General features: G+C 43.6%; 1 protein-coding gene across 3 annotated transcripts; it reads left to right on the top strand.

The window, feature by feature from the left end:
* The first annotated feature begins 403 nt into the window (after positions 1 to 403).
* Positions 404 to 14,685, top strand: SERTM1 (serine rich and transmembrane domain containing 1). Of its 3 annotated transcripts, XM_081909486.1 has the most exons (3): positions 404 to 533; positions 11,544 to 11,675; positions 12,078 to 14,685. In XM_081909486.1, the coding sequence occupies exon 3, from the start codon at positions 12,229 to 12,231 to the stop codon at positions 12,550 to 12,552; it is 324 nt and encodes a 107-aa protein (XP_081765612.1). In that variant the 5' UTR covers positions 404 to 533; positions 11,544 to 11,675; positions 12,078 to 12,228; the 3' UTR covers positions 12,553 to 14,685. The 3 variants fall into 3 exon arrangements, with proteins under 3 accessions (XP_081765612.1, XP_081765611.1, XP_081765613.1); XM_081909485.1 differs by lacking the exon at positions 11,544 to 11,675 and having other exon boundaries at positions 410 to 533; XM_081909487.1 differs by lacking the exons at positions 404 to 533; positions 11,544 to 11,675 and adding an exon at positions 558 to 937.
* Positions 14,686 to 15,240: the final 555 nt, after the last annotated feature.

The raw sequence follows: 15,240 nt of genomic DNA, 5'->3' as shown, positions 1-15,240 counted from the left end.
GGGGCACCCATGGCAGCTGCCCTTAGATTCTGGCTGCAAAGGCGGCTGCTCTAGTCTGCCTCATAGCCTGGCCGGCCCTGCCTGTTCTCAGCAGGCCAGGTGAATTATGTATCTGCTAAACGGGAAAGTGGGGAGGGGTCTTTAAAAAACCCAAAACGTGTCTGGAAGGAAATGGAAAGCAGAGCCTTCGCATCTCACATATCTATGCGGAGGGAGCCTCCACCCCACCCGCTCCAGAAAGATGCGAAGGCAAGCGACTGCGGCCAAAGGTGAAGGAATTCGATGGGGAGTCTTTATTCTAAATAGGGCGAGAGCCAGCTGCTGATTGGGCGGCGGGGGCCTCTCCCCTCCCAGGGGCGGGCCAGCAGCAGCCACGCCCCTCGGGCTCTTGCTAGCCGCTTCTCCGGCGGAGCGCAGTGCTGGCCGGGTGGCTTGTAGAGCGAGGCGGGCGGTGATTCGGTGTCGCTCCGGCTGCCCGGCGCTTCGCAGCCTCGTTCCTTCGGGGAAAGCCAGACGGGATCCCACCCGCGCAGGTCAGTGAGCCGGCGTCCCCTCCGCGGTCTCCCTTTCTGGATTGCACGCGCACCCTCCCTAACCCTCCTCGCCTCCAGATTTCCCCCACCTTCTTCTGCTCAGAGAGGCTTTTGAATGGTGTCGCTTAAAGTCCTGCCATCGGAGCAGCCTTCCTGTCCCGGAGATCTCCCGGGACAGCCTGGCATTTCCGCAGCCTCCCTCCGCCGAACGCAAAAGGACGAGGCGATCCGCCCGGATCCGAAACAGATTTGCCTGGGAAAGAAGCCTCGCTAGAACTTGCGTGTTTCTAAGGAACTAGTTGTCCAGGATTGCAGCCGAGCAACCCGGTTCTGGGTCGGTTTGCTTGGAAAGCCTTCCACGTGGCTTACTCCCGAGTAAACATACAAAAGAACGCAGCCTTTAGGTACAGGAACCGGCCTTTTAGTTTGCTTCAAAAAGGGGGACGGGGGGGGGGCGAGGAGCGAAGGAATTAGATTAGTTTCTTTCTCGCTTTTTTTTAAAGGGACGGTTTTCTTGCCTGGTGGAACGGTTTGGATCTCTTTAAGTTTTGCAGGGCAACCCTAGGCATGCCTACTCAGAAGTAAGTGCCAGTGAGTTCGGCAGGACTTGCTCTCAAGAAAGCGTGTCTAGGATTGCAGCCTCAGTGACTCCCTTAACTGCCTGCCCCCCAAAACACCCGCCATCCCCATTCATTATTGACCCAGGTTGCAGGAACATCACCTGTCGTTGGGGAACCAACCTGTGCTACAGAGGAGCAAAGCTCTTCAATGTTACATACAATTTGCCCTCTGGCTGGTGTCTAGAGGGCAAAGAGTTTCCGGCAGGTATTTTTGTGCCCATTCTGCATCCTCTCCAGATTAGAGAGTTTTGCAAAAATGCACTTCTCTCCCCCTCACACCTGCACACTGTTGCAGACACACACAAAGCGGGTGATAGGAAGAGGGAAAGATCTGATTTGCACAGAGTGAATAGCCTCCTGCAAAACGAATTATCTATCACACTGGAGAAAAAGATTGGGCAGTGCATCTAAATATATCTATTTCAAAATGCAATCTGGAGATTTAGAGGTGGTTCTCTTCCATTCAGATTAACCCAGGGATGGTTTTCCGAAGGTATTTCCGTTGAGGGAGCGGGAGAAGAAGCAATGCTGTCTTTAAATAGTAGAGGGATCTGTTGCTGATCAATTTACAGCAGAATTTAACAGATGCTTACTGGGAGGTAAGGCCCACTGTGATCTGTGTGACCTTATTCTCCAGTAAATGTTTCTAGAATTAAGGACCCTTAAGGGCTGCAGAACAGATGAGTGTGCATAATCTAGTGACTTGCTGCCAGATGTGCGAATCACCTCCATATTTGAAGAACTGTGACCTGTGAAGGTTGTCTCGCTCACATGCATGTCACATGCGCTACAACTTGACACTGCAGTCATCAAGTCTTGGACATGGATGTGTGAACTCCTTCTCAGGCTGGCTTCATTGCTAATATTTTATGAGGTGACAGAGAAGGTTTCATATGGATGGAAGCAGAATAGAATATGGAGTTGGGGGAGATAATAACCATTGGCTTTTATTTGCAGTTGTCCTCTAATCATGATAAATGGCTGGATAAGACTTCTGAAGCAGAATATTTGACAGACTTTAAAATAAGGGTTTTTTTAAGCTGTTTGTTTTGCTTTTCACTTGGTCATCCTAAATAAATACATCTGTTCAGCATTTGTGTAACTGAGGAAAGTAAGATGTGAAAACATATTTGGCTACCTGAAGTGGTCGATTTTGTTTTATTTACATTTTCTCAATTGCTCTTTTGAAAGCCAATGTGATGCTTTGCTTAATATGAAAAGTTTTTTGTGTTCTACTGGCCATTACACTCAGTTTTGCTTTTTCTGAATAATTTAGAAAAAGTCAATTTAGAGATTGGCACCTATCCCTTATTTAAATAACATTGTCAAGCAATATTTACAACTAAATACAGTTTACTCAAAATTATTTATTAGGTTTTCCACACTCTGCCATTAAAAATATTTCTCATTTATGCTCAAATTGCTATTGAGATATATTAGTGTGTACATAGGGCCATGGTGAGTGGGGGGCACTAATTAAATTCTGCAAGTTGTAATGAACTTTGAGAAAGTTTGCCTTCAGCTCTAGAGAATGAAATTGTCTCTGCTATTCGCACTGCACTGAAAAAAAACTATTTTTTTCTATTGTTGTAAAAATAACTCTGCTTCTCCATTGTAGATTTACTGGATTTATATTTTGGGTCCAAATTTGCCATTTCCTTAAAACCTGCTCAGTTAAAATCCTCCATTCTGGCAAACCTAAGCCAATAATTAATACACAGCCTCTGGATTTTACATCTGAAACAAGTTATTCTTGTTTCCAGCCTCAAAATGTAGGCTTGAGAAAGAGCTGGAACTGACAAAAGCAAACTTTTAAAAGTTGATCAAAATACTCTTTCCATTTCAGAAATATAGCCAGTACAGTACCTTAGTTCACTAATGAAGTTGCAAAATTGTTTTCACTATTTAAAAAAATATTGTCCCGCTGCAATTTCAAAACAGCCTTTGGTCTTCTTGACCACTGAGCACTGGAAACTGCAACTTCCCCTGAAAGAAAGAAAGAGAGATCTGCAGGTATTTTTTAAAAGTCTAGCATGTTTGAATAGAATTCCACCCAGAGGCCATGTTTTAGACAGCAGTATGCAGAGAGCACTGATTTAATTTTCTGATGTTCAGTTTTTAACTAATCCCAAGAACAAAGAGAAGAGAATTTGTGAAGCAGATGTCACAGTGCTATTTGCATTTGTGATCATAAGGATTGTGTCCTAGTGATAAAGCAATAAAACTGCCAGCACATTTGCAAAGCTAAGCAGGCCCCGGTATGATTTCAAATTTGGATGGGGGACCGCATGTTGAGATTCCAGCATTGCAGGTGGTTGGACCTTGATCTGATAGAAATGCCTGCAAAAAAATTAATTAAAAGAAGCACCAGGTGTCCCACACTCTGTCACATAGATGTGTGTTCATGGGAAACAGCCCTTCTCCCATTAGAGCTGCAGACCCCCCTACCCAAGAGATTTGGATAAACTACACCGTTGCCCTTGGGGCTCCACATTCTCACTGAGAAGTACCACCATTGGCCCCCACAAAGAGTAGCAATGTAAAACAACAGAGGTGATGGTATCCTTGAATAGATCTGTGGGCAGGTGCCTAGCAAATTTACAGCAAGACACACTCCATCACTCTTCTGAGTTGCAGCGGAACCCAACAGTTCTGCTACAGCTCAGCAATAACCAGCCTAGTAGACCTGCCAGAGAACTGGGTAGAGAGATGGAATCGGTGGCCTCTGCCCTTTCTTTGTTCTCATAGTGCCTGGTTTGACCATCAGTCAACATGCTCTATCAGCATCTCATGCTCCAGCTGCTCACTCTCGGCCGGGAGCTGCTGGATGAGAGCCATTATGCTCTCGTCCTTCAGCTTGTACTAAAGGCTTGATTGGTTACATTTCCACCTCTACAAACTCTTGCTGAAATGTGGTTGTTGCATGTCACAGATGATGGGAGCTGCAGACCAACAACATCTGGAGGACCACAGGATCCCCATTTCTGTTGTACCGTATGCCGAATATGGTTTTTGTATACATCTAAAATTAAAAAAGTAGGGTTGTATCCAGCGAAGCCCATTCTGTTCACGCAGGGACCTCTGCTTGTCCAATGGGACTTCCTTTCTTGAAACTGTTCCTAGAGTTCTCCTTACCCTTTGGAGCAGATTTCAGGTGGTGCAGGAATGTGTAGAGAAAATGAGAGGAAGTCCCATTGTACAGGTGAAATTATTTGTGCCAATGGGACAGCCTTGTCACATTTGCACTGAATGGGTTGTATTCAGCATACAGCACCTCTTCAAACAATTTAGGTTGGGGGGCTGTGATTAGCTGCAGTTCTCTGCTGAGGGTATAAGGAGAGAAACATGGGCTGTCTCTGTATAATGCCCTGATCTAGTAGCTGCTCGCAGTGAAATTCTGAAAGCATGCTATATCCGCCGCTCTTCAACTGGAATAAATTAACAGTTTTATGCCGAGTGATGCTGTTACTTTTTCCTTTTGCTCCCTCACTTCCTCTCCGACTTTTATTTGCATTCCAGGGGCAGTGTGCTTTTTCGCTGGAGGATTCTGTAGGCATTGTTGTCTCAGCTGTGATTGAGGACCACTGCACTGCATGCAATTTTGGGAAGGAATAATCAAATGCTGTGCAGCATGTGAAAAGTGTTTGTTAAAGGAGCTCCTAGGGCAATGGGAGAGGATTGGAACAGAAGTGGAATCATTTATATTTGTCTCATTTGAAGACAATGCCGCACATTCAGCCTCTCCAGAAATTTTGTTTTCACAGACAGAAGTAGGATCGATGGAGAGCACGTGGAGAGGAGGGGATGGTTGTCCTCTGGCATCTGGGACGAAGATTGTGTGTGAGCTTCAAAGCTCACATGCATGTGTACAACTTTCCATTGTATGACATCTGGTTTCCGTGATTAAATTTTAATATGTCATCAACTTGGAAGGATGAAAGACAGGGTGTGGCTGGCTTCCGTTATCTTTTTTTGGCACCGAATACCAGTGTGATAAATATAATTATCAATACATTTTGGTATTAATGGTGTACGGTATTCTGCAGTAGTCTTGTTGCATTCAATAGCTTCCTTTATTACATTCTGGCTGATTTCAAGGTTGAATGGTTCAGAGAAAGAAAAAAGAAGAAAAAAGCAACATAATAAGAGATTCAAATCCAGCCCTGGAGAATTGTTTATCTACTCAATCAAAGTATGCTTAAAAGATGGGAAATAGAAACATTCAGAGATTCTGCCAGATTCTTGTCTTTCTCACGGAAAGAATCTTTCTGAAAGCAGATCTACTTCTTGCTGTATGTATCCAGAACGGGCCTTATCTGTGGTGGCTCCCCATTTGCGGAATGCTCTCCCCAAGGAGGTGCAGCTGGCTTCTTCATTATACACCTCTAGGCACCCAGTGAAAATGGATGAAGGGCAGTATACAAATTTAACAAATAATAATAAATAAATCAACAAATAAATAAATTGGTGTGTGTCAAGAAGACTATATTACTATTACAGTTAATGTATTAATCACATTCTAAACCAGTGTTTAGACACAAATACATTTAAAGCAATATTTGAAGTGGATACTTGTGGGGCCTGTCAAAACAAAATCATCATCAACTGTTTCTGAAAAATGCAGATAGTGAGTGCCTGCTGTATGTATCTCGACAGGAATGTTATTCCACACAACAAGGGAAGAAACACTAATAGCCCTGTTCTGAGATGCTGCAGGCTTCTGAGATCTTTGGAACTTGCAAGAGTAGCTCTCCCACAGAGCTCAGGCATCTACTGGGCATATATGGGATAAGGTGACCTCTAAAGTAACCTGGTCTCAAGCTGTACAGGACTTAAATGTTAGTAGCAACACCTTGAACTTCGTCCAGTAGCAAATTGGAAGCTGGTTCAAATCATGCAAGCAAAGTGTTACGTGCCGGCAATGGTTTTCCCCACAAGCAACCAATCTGCCTTGTTTGGTACTGGCCACAGCCTCCAGATCAACTCCGAGAGTAGCCCCGCAGATAGCGCATTGCCGTGACACAGCTGTGAGGTTACTGATACATGAGCAACTGTGGTCTAGTTGTCCCAATCCAAGAATGGCTGTAGGTGACATACCTGGCGAAAGGCCAGGAGTGCCTTTGAGGCAATGGCGTAGCGTGGGGGTGCAGGGGGGCCGGCCACACTGGGCGCAACATCTGGGGGTTAGGGTTAGGGGGCGCAAATCCATGGGTTAGGGGGCGCAAATTACTTGCCTTGCCCCGGGTGCTGACAACCCACGCTACGCCACTGCTTTGAGGACACCTGTTCCACCCTGCTATGAGTCAAAGGTCTGCCTTGCTCTGCAGGTCATTCCATATAATATCACGGCAAAATAAAACAGTTTGTCTATCTGCCAATCATATCACCAAAACAGGGAGAGACCCAAAGTTGGGCCCCCAAGGAACTTGCACTTTCGCCGCAAGTAGCCAAGGGACAAGCAGAACCTTCACTTCTGTTCTATAATAAATCTAGCACAACTGGTTAATTTGTCAGATGTTTACTGAATCTCTTGATTTTCACTGCAGCGTCTCTCCCAAATTCCCAAACTCAGTCACTGAAGACATCATGCCTAGTTTTAATTAGCTGGCACTTGATGTAAACATTTTATTCATGCCTGAGAAAGAAGTTCCGACTTTGTGGTTAGATTTGTGCCATTACTTGCACCAAACCTCAAAAGTGAATCGTTTGGCAAGAGTGTGGCTGCTGTGGCTGTAGTTCAGACACCTTCCTGTTCAGCCAGGACCATCTGGCACTCTTTGTGCGCATAGAGAGTGCACAGATTTCCAGCAACAGTAGACCGTCTGCTCCCGGTTATAGTACCCCAGCAATTTAAGAAAGAAACTATAAGCTAGTGCGTAAAGCCGGCCTACCCAGATTGTGAGCCTTGCATCCATGAATTGTGATTTTGCTGTGTATTGATAGGTTTTTTGGTTGCTCCAATTTGCAGCTCTTTTATTGGGTCTGTTCTGTGGTTATTGTATGGCTTGCTTTATCTGCAAAACATTCTTCTGATTTTTTTGTTCTGCATGTTCTGCTCTTCAAACTTTGTAAGTTTATTGGAGAATACTTAGGCAGTGAGTGCCTGATAAATGGAATTAATATAATTAATTGCCTTCCGCCGCCACTGTGTGGCTGAGGGCCAAACAAGATAAGACACCATTCGTGCAATTAGCATGAATGATTGTATTGTGTGGCTGGCTGTTAAAAAAACCATCAAAGTCTAGATCAGAAATGGGAGGGAGTAGTAGTCTTAAATCTTTTGCCTTCCGTAGGGGTCCTAATCTCTCTCTGCCCCCTATGCTTCTTTGTACTGGAAGACAAGTTCCACTAGCATAAATAGGATACTTTCTCCCAATGCAAATACAGTCGTACCTCGGAATTTGAACGGAATCCGTTCCAGAAGTCCGTTCAACTTCCAAAATTTTCAGAAACCAAGGCTGCAGGAGCCACGGAAGTCGGGTCGGACATTCGGGTTCCAAGGAACGTTCACAAACCAGAACACTCACTTGTGGCGTTCAGGAGCCAAAACGTTTCAACTCACAAGGCATTCATGATCCAAGCTACAACTGTAGCAGGTGTGGGGAGTGGTGTGGATCAGAGCAGAGGAAAAGAGTTAAAAGTGCACACCATCAGTGTCCTGATGTATACTAGACTCCCCATGCCTGCTCTTAATTTTTTTTAAAGCCATTAGCACAATTACTAATTGCATTGGTCCCTGCCTTATTTTGCCCCAGATTCTCAACTTAAACCACGTCTGGCAGGTTAGTGAGCACAGTTTCAAAAAAACAGCTAAAGAGTTGTCCTGCTAAAAACTCACATTGGATTTGGTTCTTGGAACTAAGCCATCTGAGTTGTTATATTAGCAGCTAGCAAGCACCAACTGAGTAGCTTTATAACCATCCTTATTGCCCTAGTCCTTCCTCAAGGGAGAGAAACTTTGAGCTGCCAGATGTCCACTGACCCTTCTGGTCTGGGCCTTGACCAGAAACCAATGCCACCTCTGTTACTGAGGATGATGTGGGAAGTCTTTAAAGCTGATTGACTTGGGATGAACTGGGGTCCCCAAATCTGCAGGGGTGATAATGGGGTCTTCCTCATCTGAGGTCTCAATTCTGGTGCACTGTAGCACATCCGTTGCATGAAAAAGTTGTCTGGAATGGTCCCAAATTGTTGTTGTTTTGTTAGCAACAAGAATTATGCCTTTATCTGAGTTGGACCATTGGTCCAATCAGCTCAGTGCTGTCTACCCTACCTGGGTGATATTGAGCTCAGGTTTACTCAGACTAGACGCACTGAAATTAATGAAACATAACTTAGGGCCAGTAATTTCCATAGGTCAGCTAAGTTTTGCTCAGAATAGAATACCATCTACTGGGTATTGAACCTAGGGCATTCTTCACAGAAAGCTCATGCTCCATCACTGAGCTACAGCCCTTCCACTAAAAGATTTTGTTTTAAAAATATCTGTCCCATCATTTATCATTGCTGATCTTAGGGCTGTTTACATCATAAAAAAGACTAGAGCAACTAAAAGTAATTAAAAATTCAAAGGATACTGCAAAAGATTGTGTAGGCTTGTCTCACATAAAAGCCTGGGGGAACATATACATTTTAAGTTGGCACCACAATGAATATACTGTTGATGCTGACTTTTATCTCCAAAGAGAAGGTATTCCACAGCTGGAGGGACACCACTAAGAAGGCCCGTTTGTGCATTCCTGCTAACCATACCATTTCTGGTAGCAGAACATTTAGAAGGACCCCGTCTGAAGATCTTAATACCCAACAAATTGATGTGAGGATGGTGATCCTTCAAGTCTGTGGGTCCCAAGTTCTTTGCTTCTCTGCCTTTGGTCTAATCTGTCAAGCCCCAGAACTGCAAATGAAGCCTCTGCAGCTGCATTTTCATGGAGGTTGGCAGAATAAAATAGAGTAATAGAATCAAGATTTACACAGAGAAGAACCACAGGCAATAAAAATGTAAGGGAATTTATAACACTGTGCAACCAAGGTTATCTGAAAGAACACTCAATTTACTGCAGTATGTAGAGCTGAAATTGATGTGATCCTATCAGTAGCTTACATCAGAACTCTTCTGAGACTGACTCTTAAATGCCGTTCACCCTCTCCAGTTCTGCTAAGAATGGACTCATCTGCATTGTTTTGAAGCCATTTGCTCCACTCTTCTTTAATAAATAGACAGGTGTTCAGGAAATGATTTTAATGATTTACTATAAAGTGGATATATAATGAGCTGTGAAGGTTTTTACTCAAAAGACAAAAGAGGAGACAAATTAAAAAAGAGAAGGAAAGTAGGAATTAGATACCGTAGCAGGGCCATTCCCATGCTAAATGGCTCCCCAAGTGACTAGCATCTTTGGTGAACATGCATGCACACACATCTTCCATCTGTTCAACTCTCATATCCCTTGTTTTTGTTATATCGCCATGCATGATTTAGCCCGTTAATACAGTACACAATTAATTTGCTTCCAAGGATCTGATCACAGTCATCTTGCCATTTGTTGATTGGACACTGGTGTTGTACATATTTTTTTTAATCAATGCAACCCACACAGATCATTGTACCAATTGTATGACTATTTATACCATTTGTTTCAGCAGTTGAGTGGATAATTACAAAACCAGTAACAGGGCCTGGGGTCTAGCTTGCTTGGAGGCAAGATAACAATCACATGAACCAAAGGCAGGAGGCACTCTAATGTCCTGGCTGGAGTCAACAGCGCCAACCAGTGGCCTGTGGGAAACCAGCAAGCGGGCCCCAAGCATAAGAGAACTCCTCTGCCTTGTGGTTTTCACCAACTGGTATTCAAAAACATTATTGTCTCTGGTTCTGGAGACAGAACATAGCCATTATAAAGGTAAAGGTACCCCTGACCGTTAGGTCCAGTCGCAGACAATTCTGGGATTGCGCACTCATCTTGCTCTATGGGCTGAGGGAGCTGACATTAGTCCACAGACAGCTTCTGGGTCATGTGGCCAGCATGACTAAGCCACTTCTGGCGAACCAGAGCAGCAGATGGAAACGCCATTTACCTTCCCGCTGGAGTGGTACCTATTTATCTACTAGCACTTGACGTGCTTTCGAACTGCTAGATTGGCAGGAGAAGGGACCAAACAACGGGAGCTCACCCCGTCACGGAGATTCGAACTGCCGACCTTCCGGTTGGCAAGCCCTAGGCTCACTGGTTTAGACCACAGCGCTACCCACATCCCTATAACCATCATAGCTAGTAGCTTTTAGTAGACTTCTCCATGAATTTGTCCAATTCTATTTTAAAGCCATCCATCCAAGTTGGTGGCCACCACTGCTTCTTGTGGGAGCAAGTTCCATAGTTTAACTATGCTCTGTGTGGGAAAAATGACTTTCTTTTATCTGTCCTGAATCTTTTCACATACAGCTTTATTGGAGGTCAATGACTTCTAGAGTTACGGCTCGTCACATGGGGCAGTGGTTAGCAGTTTCTGACAGCACATAAGCTGGCTTTCACATCCAAACCAACTCACACTCCTTTTCTTTAATGAGATGCACATTCAAATATATAGTCCGACATACAGTCTAAGGCAATTCATTGTGTGCAATGTGCAGCTAGACCTGGATTTGGACATTTACGTTCATTAAAACCATACTGTTAAGCTTAGAATAATATGTCTACCATACAAATGAGAAATTTTGCTTCCTTTTCTGCTAAACTAGGCATTTATAAGGTGAATAGACAAGGCGACAGAGAAATGAAATCACGGTCTACAAATTGGGTATAAATTATTTACCGTAGCTGAAGTTTTAAAGATGTCTGAAGCTATTTATAGTATTGTCAAGGCCCTTACCTTTAGATTACTATTGCAATATAGCGGTTATTTTATGCACACTCTTGCAGAGATCTAGTGGCAAATTCTTTCGCTCTCTTAGAAATTGTCTGCTGAGGCATCTTTTAATCCGTCAGAAGAGAAATGATGCTTGGAGAGACTTGTTTGCATGTCTTGAAGATCATTTATCTCTTCTGGCTTTTCCCACAGACAGAAGAGCTGCTGGCATCTTGAAGAAGCTTTTTAATTAGGTCAGAGCAGTGGCAGCTAACCTGTGGCCCTCTGGCTCCTTCTGGGCTCCAGCACCCATGAGCCACAGCCAGCATGACCCATAGTCTGGAATGGCAGGAGTTCTAGTCCAACAACAGCTGGAGGGCCAAAGGTTAGCCACCCCAGTGTTAGAGGAACCAACAAGAAATAAAGAGTGATACATGAGAATATCAAAGTAGAGTATTATCGGTAGCAATGTTGGCACATATTTATGGAATCGCCAGATTGTTTTAACCTCATTTCATTTTATCCCACCCTCCATGTTTTTCAGGGTCAGTTTCTGAGGCTCCAAAATTGGAGTGGATTCCAGACAGACTTCTTCCAGCACAATGGGGCTTCATCTCCTCCTCTACCCCCTTGCAGTTCCCTGTATGCCCCCAAAATATGCTTCAGAAAGACCCCGGTAAAAATCCCATTGTGCAATCAGAAGTCCTTTCCACTCACACATGGACAGTGTTGGATACAATGATATAGTTATGGAAGACCTAACCACACAAAAAACCTAAACTGGTACAAAGCAGTTCTGAGTTCGGCAAAAGGCTAGTTGATGGGTTGGTTTCAAGAGATACCAAAGTCTGCAATGCCCAGATTTCTGTACTTGGGAGATTACTAGCAGCACTTAAGTAGAAAGTATACATTTAAAATCTTACATGCCAAGCTTTCTGTTACCACTTGCCTCTAAGAAGAATCAAAACGTGAAGTTGAAGTTATTCGCTTGCTCAACATTCTAGCATTGCATCAAATAAGAAATGAACTTTTAAGTACTGTAGTCTAATTTATCCTCTCCCCCTTTTCTTTCTTACAGCAACAAAGGATAACACCATCCGGATTTATTCTGACCTAAGAAGTGAAGGATAACAGCCATCACTGGGTAGCTCAATATGCCAGCTTTCTTCTGGAAGGTTGCCTTTGAATCTTAGGTCTCCTCCATTTATTTTACAACACGCACAAATAAAATGTCGGAACTCCACCCTACCTCTGGATTAATATCAAATATGGAAAATGGGACTTTTCTGGAGCTGTATCCCACCTCTCTCTCGACATCCATGGATTCATCTTCCGGACACATGTCTAACGTCTATGTCTATGTTTCGATATTCCTCAGCCTCTTGGCATTTCTTCTTTTGCTATTAATCATTGCACTTCAGAGGCTGAAGAACATAATCTCTTCCAGTTCTTCCTACCCAGAATACACCAGCGATGCTGGGAGTTCCTTCACTAACCTAGAAGTCTGTAGTATTTCTTCCCAGCGGTCTGCTTTTTCAAATCTTTCCTCCTGAAAAGGAATGAAAGAGAATGCATTGGGGGATGGAACAACTTTGTCTAACTCTTGGGGGGAAGTTATGCATGCAGTATTTTCTTTGGAGGACTAATAGTCATAAAAGAGGTGACTTTTAATTTTCACTTTGGTTTTTCTTTCCCTTTTTAGTCTGCATTTCCCCTCTTTATTAATGACATTTTTCATCTCTGAGCAGTGAAATTGATGAAGGTCTCCTGCCTGATCATGGCTCCCTGCCTGTATTAGTGTTGTAGCATTTCCCCAACCCATTTAAACTGGGTCTTCAAACTTAACAATGGGAAGATTCTGCTTCCTGGGCTTTTTCACCTATGATTTTATCAACTCAAAGCTTCAGGATTTTAACTTCCTCAGAAACACCATGATATCATACAGGATATCATTAGATCTCTGAAAGTTATTTATCTAACCACTGAAAGAATCTGTTGTGCCGTAGTTCTAGAATTTAGAGCAACTTTAAGACAACAAAGCTTAATTTAACAATTTAATTCAAAAATTTGTCGCTGAGGTCTCTTGTATGTTTTCCTGTATACAGTCGCCGTGTTGTCTGATGTGCTTGTTTTATTTTAGCCAAATGATTATAATAAATATGTGGGCTCATTCCATTTCACACTAAAACCGCATTTGGTTGACTTGCAGATTTGCATGAGGACTTTGAATTGGAAGAATTGGGCTGTGTCCAAAGTAGATCTAAGTAAGAACTGTGTGAGCGGGAACCAGACAGTGGTGATTTCCCACCTGCAGGTTGCTTTAATGGAGTACGCCATGCCCCCTGGCCGACCAGATTGGTCGGCCTAGGGTGTGACGTGCCAGGGACTCCCAATTATGCGGGGGCTAGCCACACCCTCACACAAGGGGCGGGTTTGCGCCCAGCTCGCAACTCCATTTCCCCGGGGAAGGGAATTGGCTTTATCAACACAAGGATTTCCACTTGTGTTATGGGACTCGCCCACTTCACCTCACTCATGCACCCCCTAAATCTGTTCTGGGTAATCTCCCAAGCCTCCAGCGCAGATTTGGGTAGGGTGCAGGGCACAGACAGAGGGACCAAGCTGTGCTTTGAAGGCCTCAGTGAAGGCCTTTGAGGTCATTGGTTCCGTTGTTCAACTGCTGTTATCATTAAAAAGTGTCTTCAAATGCCCAGTCCAAATCTACTCTCTTTTAACTTAAGCTTGTTAGCTCTAACCTTGCTATGTGGCAGCCCTTCAGAGAAATAAAAAGTGTTATCATGTCTCTGTTCCTTTAAATGTTCCTCATTGGACTTGTTTTCCATATCTCTGACCATCTTCATTACCTTTCTCTGAACTTCTTTCCAGTTTGTCTGTGTGCTTCTCAAAGTGTGGTGCCCAAAAGTGGACACAGTGTTCCAGCTGAAGCTGACCTAGCACAGAATAAAGTTGAACTATTACTTACTGTGACAAACTATTCTAAGAGTTCCCTGAGGAGAGGAGTTGATTGTTTAGGCACTTTGGAAACTGTGAGAAGAACAGGGGTCTCCTAACAATTCTCAGAACCCTTAACAAACTACAGCTTCCAGAATCCTTTGGGGGAAGCCACAACTGTTTAAAGCACTATGGTGTGACTGTGGCCTCTAGTAACCTAAGATGTAATTCATCTGATACTGAAGACTTGGACTCATTTAAAATAGCTAGATATTTCCTTATCTACTGCCTCCAAGCAGCCTTCCCCTTTTCCACAAACCCCCAAATTGGCACTGCTGCTAAAATCATTTGAACTAAGATACTGTTCTTAACCAGGTTGGTCAAGGTCTCTCTTCTGTTGCTGAGGATATCCTGAGGATTATGTTGCCCCAAAGTGGAACTGTTTAAATGAGATTGACTTACTCCATTAGAACTCTGCTGTTTGTCCTCTAAAGTCAGAGTGGGGAACTTGTGACCCATCTGACTACCATCAGCTCCAGCCAACATGGCCAATGATCAACAATGGCGGGTATTATAGTCCTGCAAAAATGTGTGAGGGGGTGGCAACTGTTCTTCACCTTGCCCTAGATCATGGTGGAATTGGCTGGTGTTAGAGACAAGGGAAACTTGTTCTGACAGCCTCAGCATCCCCACCAGCAGTAGGAAAGTCCAAATTTGGGTTTTGCATTCTTTCACATCTTTCTTATACCCTGTAATAATAAGTAAACAACATGTTGATGAAATTTGCTACTTCTGTTGACTTGTTATGAACTGAAAATACTTTTCTAACAACAACAACAAAAGATTAAGGATTATTTCAGATAAAAAAGATGCTGGATAGAAATAAGATGCAACAAAAGGCAATGGGCAGTGCCTGGAGATATGGATCAAACCCATCAAACGCTTTCTTGCTGTGAGACAGAATCATGAGTAGCTGCTGCAATTAAAAGATTGTAGCTTTCTGCCCACTGTCTCATATTTTTCAATCATCTTTGTGTGCAATGGTGGCTTCAGGAAACACCATTGTTCCATATACATGTTAAATAGCATTAGGGAGAGGACAGTATCCAGTGGAACCCTGTAGCACAAATGCCAAGAGGCTGAGGAGTACTCATCTTGTGTTACTATCTGAACATGGCCCTGCAGGTATGAATGGAACCAGCCTAATCCATTGCCTCCAGTACTCATCCCATGGAGCCAGTCTAGGATGATACCATGGTATCAAAAGCCACAGCAATCAAGCAGAAGTA

The sequence above is a fragment of the Podarcis melisellensis genome, assembly GCF_964234715.1.
Source record: "Podarcis melisellensis genome assembly, chromosome: 4".
NCBI lineage: Eukaryota > Metazoa > Chordata > Lepidosauria > Squamata > Lacertidae > Podarcis > Podarcis melisellensis.
This window is presented reverse-complemented; position numbering and strand designations above follow the sequence as displayed.